This window comes from Vanacampus margaritifer, chromosome 1, assembly GCF_051991255.1.
Source record: "Vanacampus margaritifer isolate UIUO_Vmar chromosome 1, RoL_Vmar_1.0, whole genome shotgun sequence".
NCBI classification, from domain to species: domain Eukaryota; kingdom Metazoa; phylum Chordata; class Actinopteri; order Syngnathiformes; family Syngnathidae; genus Vanacampus; species Vanacampus margaritifer.
In genome coordinates this window covers 51417974-51445111 of record NC_135432.1, presented here as the reverse complement: position 1 = coordinate 51445111, position 27138 = coordinate 51417974, and the positions used below count along the sequence as shown (strand labels likewise).

Genomic DNA, 27138 nt, shown 5'->3' with positions numbered 1-27138 from the left:
AAATTCTAGGTTTTTATGCTCTTGTTAACAAAAGTGGAACAAATGTTGAACTAAGTGAAATCAAATGATTTTTTGACGTTTATAGCCGTCAATGGTAGTGAATGAATAAAAAAAAAAGATTATTGAAAATTTGGGGCGTCGGTCGATTACATTTTTTAATCATAATTAATCACATGACTTCACTAGTTAACTCACGATTAATCACAAATTTTATATCTGTTCGAAATGTACAGTTAAAAAAATCTAGGTTTTTATATATACTCTTGTTAACAAGTGTGGGAAAAAAAGTTAAACTAATAGAAATAGTTCAAATGAATTTTTGACGTTTATAGTCGCCAATGGCAGTAAATGAGTTAAGGTAGAATAAGTTCTGTCAGTTTTGCTCCAAAACTTTTTATTGTTCTCCAAAGCTCAGGGGCCGCATGGAGGAAAATATATTACCAAATAGGCCGGATCTGTAAAATAATGGTATATAACTTAAATACGATTGCCGTCAATTGTATGCAGATTTTTGCTATTTGTGGGCCAGCCCTAAATTACGGAGCTCAACTGTAATCATATTGTAAAAAAAAAAAAAAAAAAAAACACAAATGCAAATGCAAATGGTATGCGGCAACACTTTTTGCCTGTATGAGTTCCGAACTTGTTAAATCTACCTATATATTGTTCCCAGAATGCATTGTGTGGCGCAGTTAATGAAGTTATAAGGATGCTAATCCTTGTCATATGTTACCAGTAATTGAATTTTTGTCGTATTTAACACGTTTATGTTAGTCTATGATTAAAAAAAAAATAAAAAATTACTACACAAACTGTAGCTTTAGGTTGTGTGTAAAATAATGACATCCAGGACGATTCCGTGTACAAGTTGCATTGCTCATCTGAGGACTACTTGTGAATAGGGATGCACGATAATATCAGTGGCCGATAATTATCGGCAATTATTGACCAATTTGACGTCATACAGATAAATCAGATAATAATAAATAAATAAAATAAATCCGCCGATAATAATAGACATGCCATGTTGGTCCATCTGTTGTGGTTGTGGCTCAAGTTGTGACCAACTCCTCAACCCCTCCCCTCGCCTATTTTAGCCATATTTGCCATATTTGTGACATCATAATGTGCGTGACCTCGTGTTCACAGAAGATGCATCATGGCGACATGGCAGTCGCCAGTGTGGGCTTTCTTTACTGTGTCTCCCCAAAATGTTACATTCGCAGTTTTTTTGTTCCATTTTTGATACGTTACTGTTTTGTTTTGGCAAACTCAAAATGAGTTACTGGTTGTCTTTGAAGCAGAGATCTCAATAAAATTCAGCTTCATGGTGCTTTACACAATCTTTCAATATATTTCTACATGCTAGACTTATAGTAGTACTCTAAAGTATATTTGTATTCAAGTTAATTTTGCAAACAATTACTTAGAGTTATCGACATCGGCACGTTCTAAATTATTGGTTTATCAGTATCGGTTGAAAATAGTATTATCGTGCATCCCTACTGGTGAAATTACAAATCTCTATGTTTTGATTGTGGCCAGCTCATTAATTGGTCAACATTTAAAAAATATACATACTTTACAAAATCGTCTCATGGGCCGGATTAAACCCCTTTGCGGGCCTGATCCGACCCGCGAGCCTTGTGTTTGACACCCCTGGTCTAGAGGCCTTAAAAGAAACCCTGGCTGTAATGACAAGTTTGTGCCATATGCTTTATTTGGTTATTACTAACATAACCATGAGATTCATTTTTCAAAAATCTTTTCCAGTTTAATACATTTTGCAGAAACTCTATTTGTACATACGTCGCCATTGTTGTTTGCGTGGCATAGAATGGAGCTCCTCTCTCGAGCAAAACGGTTCAGTTGGGAATGTTCTTTTTGTAAAGTTGTACTGGAAAGTGTAACACTTTTTTTTATTGCCCTATTAGTGCTGCTTTTTGGAAGGATATTGAAAATTATTTTATGTGTGAATCAAAACACAAGATTATATTGAATGGTAAAAACATTATTACCCCTTTTGAATCTAAGAACAAAATGGCAATTTTTTCTTTAGTTGATTTGTATGTTTAGTTGGGGAAATTTTATATCCAGAAATGTAAATTTCCAAACTTGAGACCTTTATTCAAATTATTTTTGATTGAAATTGACAATTATTTTAAGTCTCTTAAATTTGTAACAAACAAAAAATGTCATTTGATCATTAATATCCATGCATAATTACTTTTTTTAAAAAAAACTAAAAAAAAAATATTGGCGCTACTTGAATGTTATTGTGTTTATTTTTATTTTTATTTTTATTTTTATTTTTATTTTTATTTTTATTTTTATTTTTATTTTATTTTTATTTTTATTTTTATTTTTATTTTTATTTTTATTTTTATTTTTATTTTTATTTTTATTTTTATTTTTATTTATTTATTTATTTATTTATTTATTTATTTATTTTTTTATTTTGTGAGTCATGTAAATCGGATTGACTGGTATTTGTAGGCTTTTATGTTCAATAAATGTTACTAAAAAAACACAAAAAGTTTAGGAAGTGTGGAGAGAGAGAGAGAGAGAGAGAGAGAGAGAGAGAGAGAGAAAAAAACAAAAAAAAACGTGTGGGTGGGATCGTGCCCGTCCCCCACACTGTGCCCCAGTCTTTGAATGCGTCTGGAGGTGAATGATGACAAAAACACGGTTTGGGGGAGCATTATGGCTTTTAAATGTACAATGTAAATTTTATTTTATTTTATTTTATTTTATTTTATTTTATTTTATTTTATTTTATTTTATTTTTGTGTTAGTTTTACAGTAAACTCCAACTGGGAGTAACAAATAAACAGCTTGAAGCAACTACATTTTGCATCTTGTGTAGAGATTAGAGAAAGGAGTGAACGAGTGTGACACCAGGCCCTAAAGGAGGAATACTTTCAGAAGTGTATTTGGATTTATAGAAAGGGTCAAACTAAAAGCAATGTTTTTCTCTATAGCCTGCCCTACAGGGATAAATGGGACTTCAGTAATGACACCAATTTTCCTCATGTATGAATAAAATAGACAATTAGAGCCCAGTCTGTGTCTTATTTTGGGGGAGGGGCTCAACAAAATTGTCAAATAAAAACAGTGTAGTGAGTACAAGAACAGCTGTAGACTTTTGTGTACTTTTATGAGACCGAACTCAAACACAGGAAGTAGGTGGAAGCATGTTCTATTAAAAAAAAAAAGTGTCGTAGGTTCTCATACAGATTGGGGTGACTCCAAATGCCTATATTCGAAAAAAATTATTTGACTACGAATGTGCTTCAGAAATGTGAGTGAGAACCTACAATAAAATATCATTATATAAGTGTTAGTATTATCGTGTACGTAAGCTTGTGCTTTGTATCCATTTTTCAATCAGCGAACAGGAAATAGAAGCCCGGAAGGCTAAAAGTAGTCTCTCCACCAAAGAGAGGCACCACACACTTTCCGCTAGTGGGTCAGTGGGTGAGGGAAGAGTGGAGGGGAGTGGAGCCATGAGGAGAAGCTGTGGCCTAACGCCACCATCCAGGGGAGAGTGTGGGCGAGAATGAGGAAGACGAGGACCTACAAGGCCAAGTGGGTCTAGGCGTGTGGTATACGTATAGCTAAAAATTGACATGATGACGCTCAACACTTGGGCCTATTGATTTGTCAGCTGCTATTTCAGCAATGTTAAGCAACAGATGAAGGAGAGGGAAACTTGACATCATCTGCTCATATCACTTGCCCCCACATTTTCTCGGATTGCGCAATCACCTGGGTGGACTCAAATATGGTTTCCTGTGTACAGTGGGCCATATTTGGTAGCAAGTTTGCATCTACTGCCTGATGAATGCATTCGCTGTGTTGACTTAATGTGTTTTTGGTCATAGCACCCAACATATCCTTGTCAAATGTGTAATTTAACACAGGAAAGGCTTATTATTGTTGTTATATGCAACATATTGTTGATTTTGTTTTAGTTTCATGGTTTCCTTGTGTCCCTTTTGTCAATGTTGGTCTCTTTAAGTTTTACTGTGTCCATTTGTGCTTGTCATCCAATCAGGTCACGTGTGTCTTGCCCAGGTGTCTCTCGTTGTCTTGTGTTTGTATCTAATTCCCTGCTTTTGTTTAGCACTTACTGGTTCATTGTCTGTGTCATATCCCTTCCCTGCTTTCCTGTTTGGGTCCACATCCACACAAAACTTGACACATAAACAGTAAAGATAAAGATTGTACTTCCTCAAAATTGTCTGGAAAAAAATGAGAGCTATGAATTATTTTCAAATTTCGATTGATATCCCCAGCACAACTTTTATTTAGCCCCCCTCGAGTCCTATTTCCAGCAAGATGAAACCAAAAATCCACATTTAACACTAAATTATTTTTTTATTATATTGTTTTTTGTCTAGAAACTTGCACTCTCATCTCTATCAAATAAAGACCTTTAAAAAAATAGGCTTATGATACATCGAAAGCTCTCTTTTATTTTCTTATCTCCACTTTGAGGAGTAATTTATGTAGCAAACAAATGTATGTCAATTATTTTTTATTATTATTATTTTTTTAAAAGTTTTTTTCTATTGAAGGAACCAATATTTTGTCAGTAAAAGTTTAACTTATTCCTTATAATGTCACACAAGAATGAATAAACACCCCTCACACTCAAGCTCTCTACAACAAACAAAAACAAGTATAACCCGTTATCAAATAGGTGTCAAACTCCGGTCCTCGAGGGCCGTAGTCCTGTAGATTTTGGAAGTTTCCCTCTTCCAACACAAGCTGACTCTAATCAGCAGGATCAGGGTATTGACTTTAAATGCAAATTTAAATAGAGACTAGTATACTGTACTTTTAACAAAATGCAGTGGCTTTGTTTGGAGGTTTTATTTTATTTTAATTTATTTTTACGTAAAACATTTTTTAGGGGGGTTGGTTGTATTACAAATATAGTATAACACAGCCTGACAAGGCTGTCCAAAAAATTACTGACGATCTGTGAAACGGGGATATTTGCTGTTAATCCAATTATTCGTTGCTTCCAAGGGAATACCGTTGCTGCCCTCATGTGGCCACAAACGTCAACGTCCAGACTCAATAAAGGCAATCCTGACATTTACTTGAAAAGTTATGGGACCTTTTTTTTAGAATCACTTTGCATTGGAATACAAATAAAACAACAACAAAAAAAAACGTTTGACAGTCTTGTTCCTTGTTGACTTGTTGGCTATATACAGTAGTAAATGGGATTTGCATTTAGTGAGACCTGGAGACAGGCCATGCAGATCCCTTGGAAAGTTTACCAGGTCAGTGACCGAAGGTGTTAAGTTGGAAAGCCTCTCACTCACAAGCCAAAATGATCTAAAGACACTGTAAGCTGCACTCTCTACGCTGCAAAACGGAGAATTAATTTTAAGGACAACAAAACCATTCATGCATGAAACAAAAATCCTGCTTCACCAGTACATGCATAATTAAATATTCACAAGTTTCTTGCAGGAAATCAATGCAGGGTGTAGTTTTAAATTGTATTCGTCAGAATCCATTGATAGATGATCAATTGCAACCTAGGTATGGAATACCATATTATATGCTCACATAAGTCAGCATTTTAGGGTAGACAGTGGTTACGAATATTGATAACACTGAAACAAGACGCCCTATTGATACGAATTATACCAGACACACTTTCCTTCTCATCCTTTCTTCTATGCCAGAGTGTGATTTCAAAAGGTTTTGTTGTTGTTTTGAATAGAAACTATCTAACCATCCATTTTCAAAACCACTTATTCTGTTTGAGCCTCTGCGTTTGCGTTTTCTTGGAAAAATGTGGTTATTGTGCAACTTAATGCATATGTTCGTTTTACTTTTAATGTTTAGTTTTTAATTAATATCCAGACTTTTCACTTTGCCATGACAACATCTATTTCCTGAAGACATACAGTATGATAATATTGTCTGAGCTTGGGGTGGACATCATGTAGCAGTGACAGCACTGGTGGGCCACCCTCCTGTTCAGCTGAGTCACCTTAGGAAGTTCTTAGGAAGAATATTATTGGCGTAAGTTCTTAGTAAGACCGTACTTGGCAGGTGATAAGGAAAAAAGTTAATACAATATCATGCAAGTTGTAAATGTAGGTGAGATAGTGTTTAGGCCAGCAGAAAAGGTTTCACTGGCCCTGACTACACACTACTGCCGCCTAAAGCCTCCAGTGCTTGGAATATGCGCCACAACGAGATGACGCTAGGCACCAGCTAGCTCACGTGCTAACAGATTTCAAGGCCTGTGGACCAGTAGGCTCAGAGTTGTGTCGATGAGTGGGTCCACATAACAGACATACTTCGTAACACAAGTAAAACACGTTTAAGTGGCACGCGTTATTCATCCTGTGGTTCGCACTACATGTCAGACATTTAGGCACATGCTTCCTGCTAGGAAACAATGCTATCTCCACAAGTGAGTCCTCTCAGTCTTAGCACACATTTTAAGCAATTTCAAACTTGCATTATGTGTTTAGAAACAAATCTCTGAATTCACTTTACAGGGTGACTATAGCATGTTATTTTATGAGGGGATGTTCCCACTTGAAATTGTCGACTGTTGACTTACAGCCCCCAAAAATTGAGATGCAAGAGCTGCATGGTGGCAGTTAACTCAGTTAGTTCACTTCAAAACAAGAAGCAGTTGGACAGATAGTAAAAAAAAAATTCTTCAAAAAAGAGACCTCACGCTGTTTTATGCCACCCCCCAGTTGAAATTCGCTGTAAAACTGTTTAGTTTTATGATGACAAAGAGTTACTTATTGTGTATTTAAAACAACTAAACAACTTTTGCCTTCCACTAGTCTAATGCTAAGACATACAACAAGACGCCACAAGCTAACATATATCATTGTTAGTTGCGGTGTTATAACACTTTAAGTGATATGGGAACCCAAACAGTGCACCAACAGACAATATAACAATACACACAGGTATATACTGTATTCTGATATTCTTTTTCTCTAAGATTTATTGATTAATAGTTCAACAGTTTACTGAGTCACAGTAGTTGAGAAACTATTTGTTTTTGTTTGCATGAATGTATTATACTGTCCCCTGGTGGCAGTCATGCACATCAAAAGAAGACAATGAATAATCATGATGCAGTTTTTTTTATATTGAATTATGCCTATAGTATGTTTTCAAAAAGTACATAATCATGAACAATATTATGCACTATTGATGTATTGACATTAGTAAAAACTTTTTTTTTTTATAATGGGGGGGGGGGGGGGTCTGCAACTTATTCATGATATTTCCATAATTTCAACGAGGAAAGATGATTTTAGATACAAGTGTTTTTAGTTATAACTTATAAGCATGGTCACCGGACAAATTTAAGTCGTATCTAAGACATCACTACGTGTTCTTCCATTGTGTTTTCGCTCTCAAATGAACATTAAATGGAAAAGTAAAAAACAAACACAAAAACACCTAGACCTACTATGTTACTGCATTTTAATGTTGATCATTCAGCGTCTTCTTGAATTTGTTTAAGTACTTAATTGGTGTAAAACGTTTTACAACCACTATCCTAAATGAAAGGTGGCCACCATTCACCTGGGTTTTACATTCAGAACTAAATTGGAACTTTCAGCATATTTGGTTATTAACTAGATATTAAATAACCAGTGATTAATTTAAACAGGTTAACGGACGTCAACAGTGGCATGCAAGTACAGTATACTTCAATCACAGAGCAAGCTAAAAATGCGTTAAATTTAGTTAGACACGATTTAAAACACAGTATTTGATTTAATGCGTAATGGATGGATGGATAACTATTTCTCTGAAATGAAAAAGGGAAGTAAACAGACCAGATAACGTGACTTTAACTCGCCTCCTACTTGACGTAGAAATATTACGTCATGCACTAGAAGAGCCAATCAGAAAGCGAAACGCTCTGGCCGGAGCAACACTCTGAAGGCTCGTGCAGCTGGCTCTCATTTGGTTGTGTGTTGCGTGTGTGTGAATGTGTGCGTGCGTGAATGCGAACAAGTTGATATTTTGCTATTTTTCTGAACCCATTCCAAATTAGCAGTGGAGTATAGTCGGGTCGCCGGTGAGCTGTCAGTGCCACCCGGCTAGAAGAAAAACACTCCAAAAATCAACGCCGACTTCAATGAACTCGAAAATAACAAGTTTGCTACCTACGCACATCCGTTGAATAGAAGCCACGACTACGCAGTTGAACCATTTTGGGTTTTTATTTTGTTTTGGTGTTCTCTTTGCTGCAGTCGGTTGTCTGCAGCAGCTGTCGGTGTTTTTTGGGGGGGTGTGGGGGGCTGTCAGTTGTAAAGAGTCGTGCCTTACTGTATATGAGCAAAGTCGTTCCTGTTAGCTAATGAAGTTGTATCCGACATCTAGGAGCCACCAATTAAAACGTATTTGTAAGGGGATAAGCCATAAGCTAGTCAAGTCAACATGCTAAAGACCCTGACCAAGAAGCTAAGGAGACACTCACTCAATGAGATGCACCCTTTCCAACTGAAGGTAAGTTTTCGCAAGTTCAATTCATTGCACAGTCCTGAAAGTAGCTGTGAATGTTAGTCATCCGTTTTCATCATTCTTTGCAATCCTATTTTATGTGGAATTTACTGGTCATGGTCAGTGGGTCTTTGCCAAATGTTTACAAGGTCCACTTTGCAACACAAACATACCAGTAAACGTGCAATGTCATTGACCCATCATACAGTTTTTCCCCTTTTAGAAGCTATCAATTGATGTGCCATGACAATGTTGAGTCTATAGTTATTAGTAACAGGTTTAGTGGACCAGAGAAGGTAGTCAAATCATCCCAAATTGGAATTCTTCCTGCCAAAATATGTATATTATGTGACCAGTAGTGTGCTTGCGGGTCAATGAGAAAGACAAATAAACATTTCAGTAAAATGTTATTGTTATGAGCTATAATTGTTCCAACATCTACAGTCTTCACCCTTCAATTTTCCGCAACAAAACCCGTTGAAGTGCTCCTCAATTGTGGCAGGCTGTATAATGGCTCTTTTTGGTGTGTAGAAGGCTGCCTTGTATCCTGCATGGGTCACTAACTTGCCCTGTTCACTCCACTATTGTGCGTAGACCAACTATACAGTCACATGGCAGCCATTTTGTGCCAAAGGGCTCCTGTTCAAAGGCCTGGCTGAGGATCCAGAGCAAAGTGTGCCATCTCTATTGTCGTGTCATGTTTGTGTTTGTTGCTCCGTTTGGATGTAAGCGTTCTTCCTGGCCAATCGTGTGTCTGCACTCCATCAACTTCTCTGCAGTGTTTCGGCTTTTGTAACCACCTCAGAGTGATTTCACCATAGTTTTGCAAATAGCACATGATGTAATAGACTGGATATTTTATGTTGCACTTATAATTTGGAGGACCTAATGGTATTATTTGCAGAAATTAACCAATTCATGCAGATAATAATGCGTCTTTGGCCTGTGATGTTTAGTTGTTCATTGACTTAAAATTCAAAGTTTCTTTTTGTTAAATATGACATTTTTATTGACAATTGATGATATAATTTGTTGTTACAGCAAGTTTTGGTGTATGCCTTTTGTTAGCAATCAAACATAGGGCCGTGGGTAATCTGTTGAAAGATGTACGGTTTATATAAACAAATAGCCCACCGCAGCTGGGCTGGCTGTTGCAAAACAACAGCATTGATAATATTACAGTTAAATATTTTTTACCTGATTCCCATTTGAAAAAATGCTACGTCGGTGTTTGTCTTCTTAGTGGCTGTTCACTAAATTGAAGCAGCTCAAAATGGTGTCACTTTGGGCCTAAAGCATCCACATTTGAAATGTCTCAAAGTACATTTTTGATAATAGTGCAGTCACCCTTTGCATATAAATACTGCAAACTTTTCAAACTTAATCACAAAAGTTTCATAGGGCTTCATAGTAGCTATTTCAGAATGTTGAAAAAAACATTCACCTCAATTCATTCACGTCAATATTCAATTCAGCATCTCATAAGTCTAAAGTTCACAGAGATAAAGCTCTTGACAATATCTATGGTGTAAACCCCCAGGAAAATCCCCAGGAAAACCAATTTTGGGAAAAAAGGAAGGAACCTTGAGGAGGGACCGCAGATGGCGGGATCCCCCTTGCAGGATGATGACCAGGCTGCACTAGATGCCAGCATTGTGGGCAACAATGATCACATACACCAAATGAAATTATACACGGTATGAACAGCATGCGTTCAGTGCAAGCGAATCCTTTAAATTAGCGGTTCTCAACGGATATCATCCAGGGACCCGCATTTTCCAATTGTTGCAAAGTCGTGACCCACTTTCATCGACGTTAAGAACAACAAAAAACATGTTTTGTTTTAAAATAGCCTCTAGCAACACATGTAGAGTACATTATATTTTGAAATCAAATGAGTTTGATGTGCCGCCACATTGCTGGCTATAACACTAGCTATACGCTTAGCTGTACTGTACAGTGGATCCTGTTTATGAACAATTTGAGTTAGGTACAACATTTTCATGGAAACATTGCCTCAATAAATGTACTGTTTTTGTTATACAACCAGTCTGGGCATGGACTAGCAGATGTATATCTCGTGCTGCGTAACCATCATTGGTAACATGCTCAAGCATCAAAAGTGAAAAGTTGTACTGTTGTATATGTAGGCGGAAGTTCCGCCTCAGCGTTGTGGGTCATCCGATCACAAACGGTTGATGGATCATTTTATTTTCGTCAGTATGTATGTTATTGAAGTTTAGCGTCAAACAGTTAAGGTCATGTCAAAAAAGCCGTCAATGCATGTTGTCACGAGGCGGAAATTCCACCTACGCATAAGAGGTTTAGAAAATGGATGGATAGTATATAAGTCACCCAATCTCAGATGCCAAAAGCAGCAACAACTCCAAAGAAGCACCACTTTCTGTAAATCGAAAGCACTCACTGGTGATCAATCAAAAAATATTACTTGAGCAAAAGAGGTGTGTTGTGAATTTATCTTTTCAATGACATAGTGTTACAGACAAGACAAGACAAGTTTTTCTGGATCGTATTCGGTATAACAAAATCAACCAATGAGTTAGAAAAGAAACAGACGTAAAAAATAAACAAACACTTGAATCAATGTCAATGTTACGATGGAAGAAGAATTTTTCAATGTAGGAGCTATGTATAGTCATCCTCCCTTTTCCCTCTTTAATGACCAAAAAATAGTTATCATGGTTTTTTTCTTTTAAAATGCTGTATTTTCACCTATATCTCTATTCATTTATTTTTAAACACACGCTAAAAAGTAGTAAGCATGGCTTAGTTTTGGATCTGGAATGGATTGATTGCACTACCATTCAATTCAATGGGAAATATTATTTTGATTTATGAATGTTTCAAGTTATAAACATGCTCATAGAAACAATTAAGTCCAGAACTTGAAGTTCCACTGTGTTTGTTTATGGAGTAAACTACTGGCCATACTGTATTGGAAAAATCCAAAGTAAAATACATTTCTTTCTTTCTTTCTTTTTTTCTTTCTTTCTTTTTTTCTTTCCTTCTTTCTTTCTTTCTTTCTTACTAGCTGTCCGTAACCCAACCATTAAGGGTCAGCGATCCACTTTTCATTCCAACCCAGCAGCTAAGAACCACTGCTTAAAACAATATGAAGCACACCTGTGGAAGTGGTCTTAGAGTTAGTTTTGTTAACATAAATAAATCAAATTATCACCAACTTTTAGCGAGGCATGCATATTTAAAAAGTTTTTGCAGGTTAGTAGAAAGGAGAATCAAATTTGTGTAATTTGTCCCATCTTTGTTGTGTCGATTGCACATAATGTTTTGTTGTGTAGATTGCACATAATATTTTGCAGCATTTAGAGATTGAGCGGGACAAAAATAATGCTGCAGATTTCGACTTTTAGTCCGTACTAGGGGTCAAACCCTGAAAATAGTGGATTATCTATAATGCAAGTGGAAGATTTTGTCAAACCTCTCAGTGACTCTTAAACTTTTCAACCCTAGTTCAAAACATTTTTTTCCCCCATTTTGGTTAGGAGTGTATAATTCTCAGCAGAGAAATCCCACATAATATGAATTCATACACAACAAAACAAGTTCCATTTTAAATGCTATCATAAACATACATGATATATGGTTACAAATCAGTACTTTCAGTGTAGTTTATTTTCAGGTTTGTAGGAGGCGAAACATGCATTCCATGTGCAGATTCACATTCGGCCATTCAAATTATAGGTCGATTTGCAGGATAACAACATGCCTGCTGTAAATGTGTACCAGTATGTGAAGTCATACTGTGCTAAATTTTGAGATGCAGAACCAATAACCTAACCAGTGTCTTCCTTATGGTCCCTAATTTAACAGTCATATTGTGAAGGTTTGATTACAGTTGAAGATCAGATATGCATTTTTCCATGAGAGATATTAGAGTTTAAAGTCAACTATAGCAGTCATGGATATCTCGAGGTCGCTTAGGTCGCGTTACTGAACTATTCCCAGGAGCTTAGCCTAATCATGACTAATTGTACTACGCTGTGGGTAAGACTCACAAGAGTGTGTGGGAAAGACAATCACCCATCTTTGACCCTGCGTTAGTGCGCTTTCATGAGAGGGGAGTGTTCATGTCAGTGTGGCAGAGCAAAGCTGATGTGCGTTGGTGTGTGCGTGCGCGCACATGCGTGTGTGCACTGTGACATTGCCATTGATCCAGCTTAGCAAGCTGCTCAGTGATGCAGGGGACTGACAAGGATTTCATTCAGCTCTTCTTGACACACACTTTGTCTGTCCTAGCCTGCATGCACAAAATCAGTTTATTATAAACTATTATTTGCATGTATGGCGCAGTTCTGAAATCCTTTGCCCATAATAGACACTGATCTAATTGGATTAAAAAAAAAAATGCTAAAAATCTCAGTCACTTTTTAAACATATTAACTAGTAAAAAATCTATAAAAAATAAAAACCACACCTTGCTTTCTAACGTGTACTGTTTGTGTTATATTCTCAAAAAAATGCAAATATTTGTACATGTGCACCATGTTTGCTTTACAAAACTTAACCCTTAACCCTCCCAACCCTGACCATTTATAGTCAAGACTGTAAGTATTGCATCTAATCTAATTGTGATCTGTCAAATAAGATTCTCAGTTATGCTAAATTATTGTAGTCCTGAAACAAATTTGAAGACGATTCCCAACTGGCACTGTATCTCTTCCTGGCAATAATTGCTAACTTGAAGGACAACGATGTAAGATGTAAAATAGATCAAATTTATAAGTCAGTGGATGGTTGAGTACATTAAGGACAAACATTGATAAAGCCCCAAGATTTCGCAGTAGGTCAGCTCAGCTGGTAATTAAACTATTATGCATGATGTAATAAAATGTTACACACAAAACGGTTTACCCTGCCAGTAAGGTTCAGAGTCTTCCAGTTGTGAAGTATGTGGCGCTATTGTTGTATCATAAATGTCAAACAATAACCCATTGGTACACGCATTTACATGTAGACTACAACCTGAATACGCAAATGTTTATTTATTCCATCATGTGATGCTGAGTTACGTTTCACAGTGTGTTGTTGAATAGCTCCTAGCTTGTGCAATCATACTGTAGAGTTCACACGGAATTGGACTTAGAGGCTCCATTCTCCCTTTTCCTCTTTTATTAAGCCATTCAGAAAGAAAAGGAGGTTTGTGTGCGCGCATGTGCGAAGGGTGTGTTCTGTATGCTGGTGTGTATGTATGTGTGTAAGCATACGCACACACGCGCGCAGATGGCAGCTGCTAAGCGAGGCCTCAAAGTGGTAATTACTGATTGTGAGGCGCATTACTTAACTGTGAGCGTTGCAGTCTGCAGGGTATCTGCATTGTTGCTGGTGGTGTTGATGTCCTTGTCTGCTGGGACAGGCTTTGGGTTTAGATCCGAGCCTTGTCCAAACTCACAAAAGACGACTATGTGATTCAGCTGAAGATGAACTTGTCTGGATTGGTCCAGTTTAACTACTATACCAGTGGTCCTAAACCTTTTTGGTGGTACTGAACCCCATTAGTTCCCTATGCGCATTCACACAACCTTTCTCTCCCATCACTCAACTCAACTTATTTATTTATAGAGCACTTTAAAACCACCACTGTTTTCTAAAGATGGAACCCAAGGCAGCAGAAGGTACAATGAAAACCGTAGAAGCCCCAGAATTGAACCCTGTGGAACACCATACGTTTTGTTATGTAGCCTACAACTCAAGACATTTCAGTTATGTGGTGTCTCAATCTGAATACTATGGAGGACCAAAAATAAATAAAAGTAAAAATAAAAACGGATATAAAAATATAATTAAATAATTAAACACAAAAAATAAATCTAAATTTAAATAAAAACTCTCTCTCGCTATCTATCTATCTATCTATCTATCTATCTATCTATCTATCTATCTATCTATCTATCTATCTATCTATCTATCTATCTATCTAGCTATCTAGCTATCTATCTATCTAGCTATCTATCTAAGATGGAACCCAAGGCAGCAGAAGGTACAATGAAAACCGTAGAAGCCCCAGAATTGAACCCTGTGGAACACCATACGTTTTGTTATGTAGCCTACAACTCAAGACATTTCAGTTATGTGGTGTCTCAATCTGAATACTATGGAGGACCAAAAATAAATAAAAGTAAAAATAAAAACGGATATAAAAATATAATTAAATAATTAAACACAAAAAATAAATCTAAATTTAAATAAAAACTCTCTCTCTATCTATCTATCTATCTATCTATCTATCTATCTATCTATCTATCTAGCTATCTATCTAGTTATCTATGGAGAGTATGGGGATAGAGATTGGAGAATAGTGAGGGCAGTGAGGTAAGGGTTAATAATAATAAGGTGGTGGCAGGTTACAGACAATACAACACTTTGAGGTGGGGAACTATCTCGTATTTATTTATTTACTAATCGTATTAGTATCGTACTAAATGTTTGCCAAGTGAACGCATCTTTTGGAAAGACTACTCTAGAGTTTCTGCTATCTATCTATCTATCTATCTATCTATCTATCTATCTATCTATCTATCTATCTATCTATCTATCTATCTATCTATCTATCTATCTATCTATCTATCTATCTATCTATCTATCTATCTATCTACAGACAGACAGACAGAATAAATAAAAGTAAACAAAAAAAACCTCAAAAAATTAAATATAAAAATAAATGTAGAAATAAATAAAATATTAACATGTAAATATAATTTAATATCACTCAATAAATAAAAAGGCTCTGCTCTTAAATGTATTTCAGGATTTATTTATTTATTTCATGATACAGATGCTGTCAGCATGAAATCTGACACACAGGACCACCCCCTCATTTTAATGACATTTCATGATGCATTTCATGCTGACAGCATCTGCACCATGTGATAAATAAATATGAGAGCAGCAGGATGTTTTTATTTATTGATTTATATTTAATTATATTTATATATTAATTTTTGTATTTATTTCCACATTTTTATTTTTGAATCTTGTTTTTGTATTTATTTGGACTTTCATTTATTCATGAATATACATATTTTTGTTGTTTTTATTTCCATTCATATTTATTTTTTGTATTACATTTAAAATTATGTTTTTATATCTGTTTTTGTTTTCACTTGTATTCATTGTTTTTTATTTTGGCATTTTAGTCCTCCATAGAATACATTACAGTATATAATGACAAAGAAGAAATCAGAGGAAGTAATGCAAGTAGGAAAAAAGATGCCATGTTACTTCTGTGTGTTAACAACAAAATAAAGTGTGTAAAAAGATACTTTGTACTTAATATGTGGCTTTGTTCATCCTTATGTTAATTGTGTGCAAGGTTTTGAGCTGTTGTCATTGATTGGTCGATGCACTGCATGTGAATTCTGACAAGGCTGCTAACTTAGATACCGTACCCTTTGTGTCCCCCAGTTTTCTTACCATGGTGGTGGTGAGGGTGGTGAGAGTGACGACTCGGAGGGAGAGAACCAGGAGCTTGCACAAATTGATAGAGGTATGCGCCATAGCCAAGCAGACGTTGTTTATTTTTAATGTACTGGGCTATTTTCATTGTTGTTGATTAATTTTTAAGTATTTTTTTTATATGTAATTTTGATTGGAACTTCACCCCCAGAGAGACGGAGAAACTGTGCCCTCACCCCCTTGGCCACAAGCCAGCAGCACAACCAGGGCACCCTCTCGCCAGCTCGTTTACGACGTCTCCGCCTGCTTCTCGACGCCAATTTGGATCGCCACTCTTCCGAGGAAGAGCTGGAGCGAATCAGCTACGGCGACAACAGGAAGTGGATGTCTGCGCTTCCACAGCGCCACGGTGATCACCACAGCAGCGCGTCCAGCGACGAGGAGGTGCGGGACCTATGTGGCTGCGGTTCGCCCGCCGCCACCGCCAGGCCACTGGTGGAGCCCGATGCTTGCTTGGCTGCCTCCTCAAGCCCTGTGCTCTTCAGCTCCAGCCCACCGTGCAGCATCAAGCCACCCCCCATGCGCTTTCAGCTCCAAGTGGTCCAGCCGATCACTCGGCCCATCATCTTGACCCACTTTGACCAGTCGGCACCTTATAGAAAGTATCGGCACGGTTACAGTGGAGAGTTGGGGAGGCCCAGTCTTGATTTAGAGAAAATGCAACAGGTTCGTAGTAATCTTTATTTTTCTTGTGTGTCAATTACTAAAAATCAAATCAGCCTCTGATTCAAAGGTTAAGCTTTTTTTCCCCATTTATATTAATGTGTTACTGGGAGAAAAACATTAATACTCTTGCATTTGGGATAACATCAAAGCTTTGTTTAATATGGTATACAACAGTGACGTGCAGTGAGCTCTAGGTTTGGGTAGGCCGGCAGTCGCAAATTGAGACACACACACCAATTACAAATTTGTATGTCGGTAGGCGAGTGTACACCGTATCCTTGGGTGACCATATTTTCATTTCCAAAAAAAGAGGACACTCAGCCCGACCTCGAGATACTTGATACTCAGATACAAGATGCCATACATTCAAACTATTTTAACATATGCCTCATTTGTATGGGTAGAAAAAACAACATTACTCTCTTTTGAAGTCTTAATTTTTTTGCTCCGGAATCTTTTTATTTTATTTTATTTTTTTACTTCGAGCGGGGTTCGTACCCATCGCCTCTGGTGCGGCAGCTCAACATTTACCACTCAGCTAAAGTTCTGGGCCACCGTCACAGCCAATGCTCAGTCTGCCAGCCACGGTAAACGTTGCAGTGTACTCTGCCTCCAATTTGCCAAACAACGAAAAACGGACAATTTGGAACCCGCCCGAAAAGAATGTAATGAAGTAGATATCTCCCTCTAAAACAGCCTCACTAAATCAAGCTAGCAATAGCAATGCCAAACATCATGTAAAGTGAAACAGCCAGTTAATCGAAGCACATCCACAAAGTCCTTTTGTACCATTCTTCGTGAAAAATACGAATAATTCTCTGTCCCTTACTTTGTTGAAGATCCGGTAACTAAGGTGTTGGTCTCCCATCCTTCAAACGCTGACGTTTTTCCCTCAAAAGAAAGGCGTGAAAATAGTTTTATATTCTCCAGAGTAGCTGTGCACTAAGTGTACGTACGTACGTACGTACGTACGTACGTACAGGAATAATACAGCGACGTAAAAAGGCTGAGTAGCGATCTGCCTATTTGCGTAAAGGACTTTCTACTGGGAAACTAAGTAAGCATGCGCGGACAGACATCGCTACGCGGACAGGGCTGGGAAAAGCACAATAGTGGTGTGCCTTCAGGAGGATAATTTTTGCAGCATTTTTGCCTGCAGGCCAGACAAAGTAATAAAGAGTCATTTTTAATTGAGGTATGAAAATCACCAAATGTTGTCACTTTTAAACCTATAGGTAATGTGGGCTTTCTGAAAGAAATAATTAAAATAAATATAAAAAGCCACACGGTTTCAACTTTCATTTCAGCCTGGGGCAGGCAGTACCTACCTTGCCTATCCTGACTGCACGTCACTGGTATACAATATGCAGTACATAACATTTAAAAAAGAAGCAATGGTATAATTTTTTTAAAGAAAGACGTATATATACCAACTAACCAAGATAGTATTTTCCCTTATTATTGCATGAAATTAAGGGCAATTTTCTATTCTTCTCATTTCCACTTCCTGATTGTGTAACGGCCACAAGAGGGTCTACTGAAAATGACAGAGTTGCTCAGGCTCAGGTAAAGAAAGGCTCAGGCTCACCTGAACCGTGATTGCTCGTTACCTGAGCCCCTGAGCAACTGTGATGTCTTTTTAACCCCTTCGGACCCGCAGATGATTGCAGTGGACATGACATATTTGCGTGCCTAAACCTGTAAAACTCATAATTTGGATGTCAACACTTCTGGTTCATGATTGGATCCTAGCTAACCAATCACAATCACAAGTTGATTTGCATGATGTTAAAGTTAAAAAATTTACATAGAAGCTTGGTAAGCTTACAACACGTTGTCGTCTACTATAACAAATAAAAACACGAGATAACCACCCCCCAAAATTTCCTATGTTGTTCTTATGTGGGAAATAGTCAAAATCAGCAAACAAAAATAAAAAATAAAATAAAAAATGCCGAGCAGAAAAATGCGGGTCTGAAGGGTTAATCCACATGAAGTTGCAAAATGGCCGCTCCCTGACATTGATGAAAAGGGGTGGATTTTGCTGCTTCACTCTTATTCCACAAACGCAATATTAATCAGATAACTGTGTTTAGACTAGTGGGGCATATACAACTGTACATATTATTGTAAAGAAAATTTTGGGTTGACTTTCCCTTCAACTACAGCTACATTATATAAGTCAGTGTGTTTTGTTCATATTGTGGAGTCTTGCAATTGTACATGTACCTGAAAAATGCAAATAGTCAACAAAAAATGTCCCTTTCGTCCATCCAAGTGACCCTCGACATACAGATAGCAACACAAATGTGCACATTCGCACAAGAAAACAAAGTCGTCCTTTTCCGGCCGGCCGCCACCACGGTGGTCTGGCTGGAGAGGGATGAAGGAGAGGCAGGCAGGGACGGCAGATGTCCGTCCTTGTTTCTCACAAAGGCTGGCAAGCGAGAGAGGATTAAATACACAACAAAAAAACAGCATCTACTAATGAGTCATGGGGAAGCTGCTCCACTAATCATGACAATCCAGTCAAAATGTTTGGCCCGCATCATCGAATGGTGGCTACGCGTGTTTGCAAAGAGAGGACGGCAGGTTTTAGGGCTCCATATGTCCATGAGGTTTTTTAGAGGGAAAGAGCAGATGATGAGGCAGTGTGCTGCGAGGCGAGGGGTCGAAAGAGGGGGAAAAATGGGAAGTGTGTGTGTCATGCTGGGTTATGCGTCTATCATCCTGGCTGTCTCTTTGTGTCTCCATGTGTCCATCCTCATGTCTATGAGTTTGTTGTTTGGCTTTGTGTCTGTTTGTGCGAGTGTGTGTGCACACTCAGTCAAGTGGAATGGGAGGTGCTGCAGGGAATACAATAGGGGGCCTACAGAGGTAGCGCACAGACAGAACCCCAGTCGCCCGTTAACCCTTTAGCTGGACAACTTCCAGAAACTCTTAGAACCATCAACATTTACTTATTTTTATTTTTTATTTTTGGTAGAGCAGCCGCTTGATGTACATTTTGTGCTTCTTTGGCAAAAGTTCAAGATCAGTGGAATCAGCACAATTCATGATTTTGTGATTCAATTGTACTTGGTATCATATATTTTATGCAGACTGGCGTTGACTTCATTCTATCAGCTCATTATAGTTTGTTTTTTTAACTTAATACAGTATTTCACTACATCAGGGCTATCAAAGGCATCTGTCCTCTTTCTTTAGCATATCCATAACTTCTGCAATAGTTTAAGAGGATCATTATTTTTCTTAATTGATTTTGAGGATCCTTGAATGTTAATCCCTGTGCAAATATACTGTAGTAACAGTGCTATCTTCCTTCACCTGTTTTCCATAAAACAACTAGTGGTTTTGTTAGATTGTTATAGCAGGAATACAAGTAAATATATATTTTTCAAACAACATATTTATAGTTTTAACATTTTAAGTAAAAAATAATAATATAGATATACAGTATGAAACATTGAGATTGAAATTTTGAGTCCCGCTTCCATTTTTTCCTGAGCTTCCTTCTCCCGTTAGAAGCTACTCCTTGAACTGGAGACGATTTGATGATTGTGTGGTCCCTCCTTCCCTGCTGTTTTTTTTTTTTTAGCATAGCGGAGTTGTGTGGATATGGAGGGGAGTGGGAGACAGGATATTGCATAAGCTTCATTGACTGACTGTTTAGTTTAGTGAGTCAGCTGGATTTGCCTCACTTCCTTGATCCTACGGAATCTGTGTTAATTGACTGCCACTGTCACGTCAGATGTTCCTCCTGTATCAATTTTTTTCACTTCAGGGAATGTCTTTAAAATGACTTTTAGTAAAATTGACAAAGCAATGGTCGTCAAAAGCATGCAGCAACTAGTTTGGGTTTAATGTACACAGCTACGGGAATGAAAAATACACCTCATGCTTTTTTACATTTTTCATCGAGTTTCTTATCCTACACAGAAAATGCTGCTGAAGAAGAACTGCGGAGGAAAAACACGGACCATAAAGATTCGGGTGAGTTTTGCTCTTAATATTCTTGTAACAATAGCCAGGGTAAATGTGAACAATTACCAGCATATGCAATATTTTTGCAAATACTTTGTGCTGAACCATATGGAGCAGTCCAAGTTTGAACAGTCCAGCCTGTCTTAACGCCAGCACCTTGATGTCAATCCAACTGCATAGTGGGACAACATCTGGCAGCAGTGTTTGTTCTCATGCCCTGCTAACAGCATCCATGCTTGTGATATCTGATAGTTTGCTTAGGAAAATAATAATTTGTGTAGCGCCTTTAAAAAAACATTTACAAAATACAGTATTACAAGTTTTTCTTTAAAGGCACAAGCACGAGCATAACAGATATAGAGTATAAATACCAGCTGTCATCTGTCATAGAAAAACCTATTAAGGAACCCACTAACAGACCCAACTTAGACCAGAAAGGCTGGTTGTTGGACGTTATTCATAAATAGACATGTTGAAATACAAATACATTTAAATAAATAAATGAATTAGTTCAAATGGTTTTTGATTGCTTAACAATAAAACATGAACATACAATTTTTAAATACAAAAGACCAGGTACCTTTAACTGTAACACTTATGCACTCCCAGAAGTCTTTGCGGCAGGGAAGTTGTAATCAAGTGGGCGGAGCTCACTTTGATTGGCTCTGACCTCCATTTCAATGAGACAGTGTTAAAAATACACTCTATAACATTTAACACTAAAGTTTTGACACGCCAATTTTTTTGCTGTAAATGTTGTATAACAGTCTTGGATTTCCCAAAACACAAAATTTAGGACTTTGGACTGAAAATAAACATATATATTGCATTATTTGTCAAGTTTTGAGAAAGAAAGACCAACCTGAAAATGTTATAAATCCCCAATAATATAGTAAGGTATTACATTATCAGTAAAAATCTTATTACATTATCAGTCGAGATTTTTATTTATTTATTACATGATTAGCAGAGGTGACAAATCCAGGTCCAGCTAGCACAAGGGGCTAAAGCCAAACTATGGCTTTATTACATTTTTATTTATTTAAGTGCACATTTTATTACATATTCAGACATGACATTTTCAGGGAATTACATTACGTATAGGGTACTACAGGGGGATCACAATAAAAAAAGTGAGAAAATAACACCAATCAAAATGTTTTGGTCTTTGATGCAATGTTCTACACCCACGTTTAAGTTTGGTGAAATGTCTTTGTAAACACAAAGGCTGTTGACGACTCTTCTTCCAAACATCCCCTATTAATCATGCACCTTCTGTAAGCTATATAACTGTGTTGGGTTTTAGATAGTAGTGCATAAGGGAAGCATGCTGGAGAAGCCGAGTTGACTGGTACTTGGCACAGAACGGGCGATTCCAGAAGGATGCACAGTGTGGTGAGAACAGTGACGTCATCGTCACCTTGTGTGGGATAGTGTCAATGGAGGCTCATCACACACTTGTTTATGTAGAGTCGCGCATGCACCAACTGTAACAGCATCTCCAGCATAGAAGAGTCACAATCTGCATCCAAATCAATCTTCAGGCCGAACAGGAGAGTGGTGATGATACATGCAGCTGAGGAGGAAGGAGAGGACGCTTTTGCCGTTCCCCCGTGTGTGATTACAAGGGATGAAGTCATTTTCCATTTATAGTCTGGCCGGCTGCTATCTGTTTTAGCTGCACCATTACACAGAGCTATTGCTCATTATTCTCCTCGCTTTTCACTAGTGTAGTTGGAAGTGTTGTTGTCCCTGTCGGTGACGTCTGTGGGCACACGCTCATAGATTTTTTTGAAGGGAGAACACAGACATTTGGCTGCGTGAGCCATTTGGAGGCGTATGTGAATTCTTTATACCGTTTATGCGCTTCCTCTATAACTTCCCTTTTCAGTTTACTGGCCCGAATCCAAAAGAGATATCGGATCTGGATGGGGGCCCCCCCAGCTTCAAGCATGCATGGGTGGTGTTTCGGGTTTGAGGAGGATGAGGGTGACAGCGTGTATTTTAAAGCACATGTGTGGGGAGGGTGGAGGCCTGTTACATGGAAACCAGAGGAAAACTACAGTGGCTACTGCTGAGGCCTCCTTGTCCCCATGGAGGTGAAGAGGGAAGTGGAAGTAAAGAGGAGATTAGGTGATGAGCGCTTCTCAGGCAAGAGCGCTGGCGTCCGGTTTCAGGCACCATAGAAAAATGTTGTCGGATGAAGTTGGATGTGGGAAAGTATGTATGGCAGTTGCAAGGGAAAATACTAGCATATAGCATCATTTTTCAGTGTTTATCACGTGATGTTTTTTGAGAATTGGTAGCACAGTCAGCTGACTTTAGGCAAGTGGTACTTGGCACAGAGCGTTCAGCCAATTGTAGGGAACGTAATTATACGTTTTTGAGAGCAAGTTAGTTAAGTGCAAGCTAACGCCATAAGACACAAAATGGTGGCCTTTTTAACTCTGCATGACCCTAACCTTGTTGTTTGAGCGTGTCTGACATAGGGCTACTTTAGCAGTTTGTTTTGACATAATTCAGTCTTTCAAACAATAGTAGGATAAAAGTAGGATTTACTTTTTCTGGGCTATGTTTAACTAAAATGCCTAACAGAGTCGAGCTGCAGCCACAAGATGACCTTTTGTGTCTGGATAGATTTCTCATGAGCTCCATCCTCTCCTGCATCTGGAGGTTAACTTTGCCTGCAAGCTGAATTCTCGCCATATTTATGAGTTCATAACCCCCCGAGAACTCCTTTGAGCGATTCACATTATCAATCTGGCTCTTGCCAGGTTCACATCCCCTCATGTTAAATGAAATTGATCACATTGGGAGTCCATCTTGTTTTGAGGTCTTAATCTTTCTCAATCCAATTCTGGCACAACCTCTGCTGCTTCTGGACAAAGTGTTGCTTTACTGCCAAATTCAACAAAGTAATTTCCTGTCGGGAGGAAAATGACGAGGGCTAATTTTAGACTGAGGGTTCGCAGAGCAGGTTCCTGCTCTTGGTGGCTATCAGTCTGAAAGTGGAAATTAATTTGTGTGTGTGAATACAAAAAATAGCCAGTGAGGTCACTACTACTAGTCATTCTCTTTGGAATTATTACCTCCACTGTAAGCATCTAATTGTATTTCCCTGATTTGGCTTGAGATGGCTCTACTCAATATTGCCACAGGTCAGCTGGGTTTCCAAGCATGCAGATTTGGTACGATGTGGGTAAATTAAAGCACTGTGTAGCTTTGGCCAGACTGCAGAATTCAGTGTGGCTCAAAGACAAAGTGATGAACTACTGATTAAACGCCCAGATCAATTCGTGAACGTGAACATAACTGAAAATGTTGTGTGAACATGACACAAGGCAATGCTGCAGTCTGCAGAAACGCCATATTCACTGCAGACAGGAAACTTGGTTAAATCATTGATTTGGTGTCTCAGAACTTTACACAGGGTCATATTCTGGATCAAAAATTTACTCTATGGGACGATTTGACCCAACTTTCAGTGTTGTTTTATACAAAATTACCTTCTTTTTTTTTTACCCAAAGTTGGGTCAAATTGACCCAAGTAAAGGATCTGACCCAACTTTCTGGGTTGTTTTGTACAAAATTACTTTTTTTTTTTGCAAAACGACCTAGAAAGTTGTCAAATTACCTGACCGATCCTCTACTTGGGTCTATTTGACCCAACTTTGAGCCAGATCCTTTAGTTGGGTCAAAACATTGGGTAATTTTGTGTAAAACAACCCAGAAAGTTGGGTCAAATTGGCCCATAAAGTGGATCGGTCCATTTTTGATCCATAATTGGGTACTTTTGACCCAACTGTTTTTAGAGTGTACAGAGAGTTTGCTTGTCTATCCAAACGGTGACTCTGGGATCTTTTTGATGTGCAGCATGAGCTAATGTACAATGGTTGTACATCAAATATGCAAACACATTTCTCTTTCTCTTTCCTCAGACTTTAACCGGCAGTCGTCCTCCGCCCAGGTACACGTACGATCCCTCCATCTTCGCCTTCCGGTCTTTAAGCACAGTGCCCCTATCCGAGGATCCCCCCTGCTCATGAAGAAACGACCCGCCTGCCGGTCGGTGAAGCCGATCCCTCCTTCTCTCAAAAGAATGACTGTTAGGAAACAGACATTTGTTTGCTGGTCCAACTATTGCACACTCAGGTATTCCCACCCTGTAACAATGTCACTTTGAATATTACTCTACAAGTCCCATCAGCTTTTGGAGAATACCATGGCCTAACCGTAACATTTCTAAGGATATTTCAGGTTTTTGTATGTATGGCTGTCGCTTGGCTATTGAAAGAAAGGACCACGGTTTCTTGAGCACAGGCGGTGTGACGTGACAAGTACGACCTGCATTTAGCTTTGGATTGGATCACTTTCAAGGGAAATAATGCATGTAAGACAATCAAATGGTTCCAAGGTTTCTTCCTTCGCTGTGATATGTTGACATCTCAAAAGGTTATTGGTAACTTCCTCTTGTAAACACGGTGAGGTGGGGCAGCCGATATCCTAATATTTAGATGCGAAACGTCACATTTGCCTACCTGGAAACCAACTTCTTTGGATGTGTTATTCTTTGAATATGCAGGTCATTATGAGCTATAACAACATGTATGACTGTAGTTCAATCTAGTTGACCTTTGATGTACATTTTTCAATGAATATGCCATTGTTAGTTTGGGTTAATGTACTTGTATCCTCTTTCCTTGCATGGATTCCACTGTTTTGCAGAAAGAGAGGTACGTGAGACTAAGGAGTAAGGAATAGTTTGCTGCACATTTGGCAAGTGTAATTGGTGCTGTGTATTGCATAGCCAACTTGTAGTGTGCCATTTTATTTTTCAATATTGTACCTCATTACTTTTTAGGTAGAAGAGGACCACTGTATGTTTCTTATTGCCTTGAAATAACATTCCTGTTGTGTTGAATGGAAGCTGAGGTAGGTCTCGGCTCATGACTCGAGCTGATCAATCGATTAAAAACCAATGCCACCACTGTAACTAAGATTTCGCTGAAATGAATGTAACATTGTGACAAGTTTGTCGTCCCACAAAATGAATCAATAAATGTTCTGTGGCCTCTTGTCTAAGGGTGATTGTTTTTGCAATATGGACTTGGGGAAAATAATAAATAGATTGATTGATATTCTGAAAATTCATAGAAGTAAGGCAGACATTGGGAGTATTGTCTGTCACAAAAGAGCCCAGAACAGCCTCCAAAAAAATTAAAGGTTAACTCCAAGGTTAAGGTAATACATCAGTGTTAGATTGCACAATCTGTCGTTTGAGCCAACGTGTACTTTATGGGGGACGACCAAGGAGGACGTCACTGGTGAAAGTAAATAAAGTTTCTGGGCGAATGTCATATGGACTGACGATACAAACCTGGAACTTTTTGGCAAGGCGCATCGGCTCCAATTTACAAACACAAAAATGACATCCCAAGAAAAGAACACTGTCCCTACTGTGAAACAAGGAGGAGGCCGTGTTATGCTCTGGACTGATTACATCCAGCACAGAGTTTCTTGAATCTGTGAAGGATACAATAAAATCTCAAGACTACCAGAGTACTGTGGAACCTCGGAGTTCGAACGTCTCAGAACTCGTACAAATCGCACTTCAACCCAAAAATCTGAGTAAAATAATTTCGGAGTTTGACCTCATTCTCAGAGTTCCAACACCCAAGCAAAGCCGAATGTACCTTGAACGGGTAGCCGAGTGAAGCCGAGCGACGCTGAATTATCACATCACGATAGTCGAGACGAAGTGCTGCTCATTTCCAATTAGAGTGTGAATACTCCTGGAGGTGCTCCGTACATTCGTGAGTGCGTTTTGATTTTTCCACGACAATTTTTGTCGCCAGAGCCCAAACAAAGACAACAGGGCCAGTGGCATCAAGGCAAAATTACAGCGCTACGTACGAACCACAGTAGATTTAGGAAGGAGATTATCACGCCAACTGTAACTAACGTGTTGACCCCTTAGTAGTCTAACAATATGCCCAATGTAAAATACACCAACTCAGCACTGAACTAAAACATGCATTTACATAGCATTTTTCATCCATTGATGCCATCACACCACGACAAAAAAGGTATTTTTATTGCTTAAATACCATACATGTTTTTTTACATAAATAGAAATTAAAATAGGAATTTTCTCTTTTTGGAGCTTGAGAACAGATTAATTGCACTTACATTATTTCCTATGGGAATTTTTTTTTCTGAAGTTGGGTTGAACTTTGAACACTTCACAGGAACGAATTATGTTCAAGGTACCAACTGTATTCTAGAGAGAAATGTGCTGCCCAGTTCAAAAGCAATGTCTGATTTTCATCGGTTAATTTTACTTACATTTGTTCTTGTTTTTTTATGATCATTATCTTTGCTTAACAGAGGGGTAACAAAATTTGGTCAATGTTTGAGTTTGAACAATCTTATACAGTCATAGTAGTTCTTCGATCCATTTTACATTCACAGGTG

General features: G+C 38.1%; 1 protein-coding gene across 1 annotated transcript; it reads left to right on the top strand.

Annotated features, from left to right (window-relative positions):
* Positions 1-7940: 7940 nt before the first annotated feature.
* LOC144060520 (uncharacterized) lies at positions 7941-25741 on the top strand. The gene is made up of 5 exons (XM_077580195.1): positions 7941-8526; positions 15964-16045; positions 16166-16680; positions 20620-20673; positions 24603-25741. The coding sequence occupies exons 1-5, from the start codon at positions 8458-8460 to the stop codon at positions 24708-24710; spliced, it is 828 nt and encodes a 275-aa protein (XP_077436321.1). The 5' UTR covers positions 7941-8457; the 3' UTR covers positions 24711-25741.
* Positions 25742-27138: the final 1397 nt, after the last annotated feature.

Excerpts from the sequence above, each read along its gene's own strand:
- LOC144060520 (XM_077580195.1), top strand. The coding sequence starts at position 8,458 with ATGCTAAAGACCCTGACCAAGAAGCTAAGGAGACACTCACTCAATGAG. Across the intron at positions 8,527-15,963 it reads TGCACCCTTTCCAACTGAAG|TTTTCTTACCATGGTGGTGG; the intron begins GTAAGTTTTCGC and ends TGTGTCCCCCAG. Across the intron at positions 16,046-16,165 it reads GCTTGCACAAATTGATAGAG|AGAGACGGAGAAACTGTGCC; the intron begins GTATGCGCCATA and ends CTTCACCCCCAG.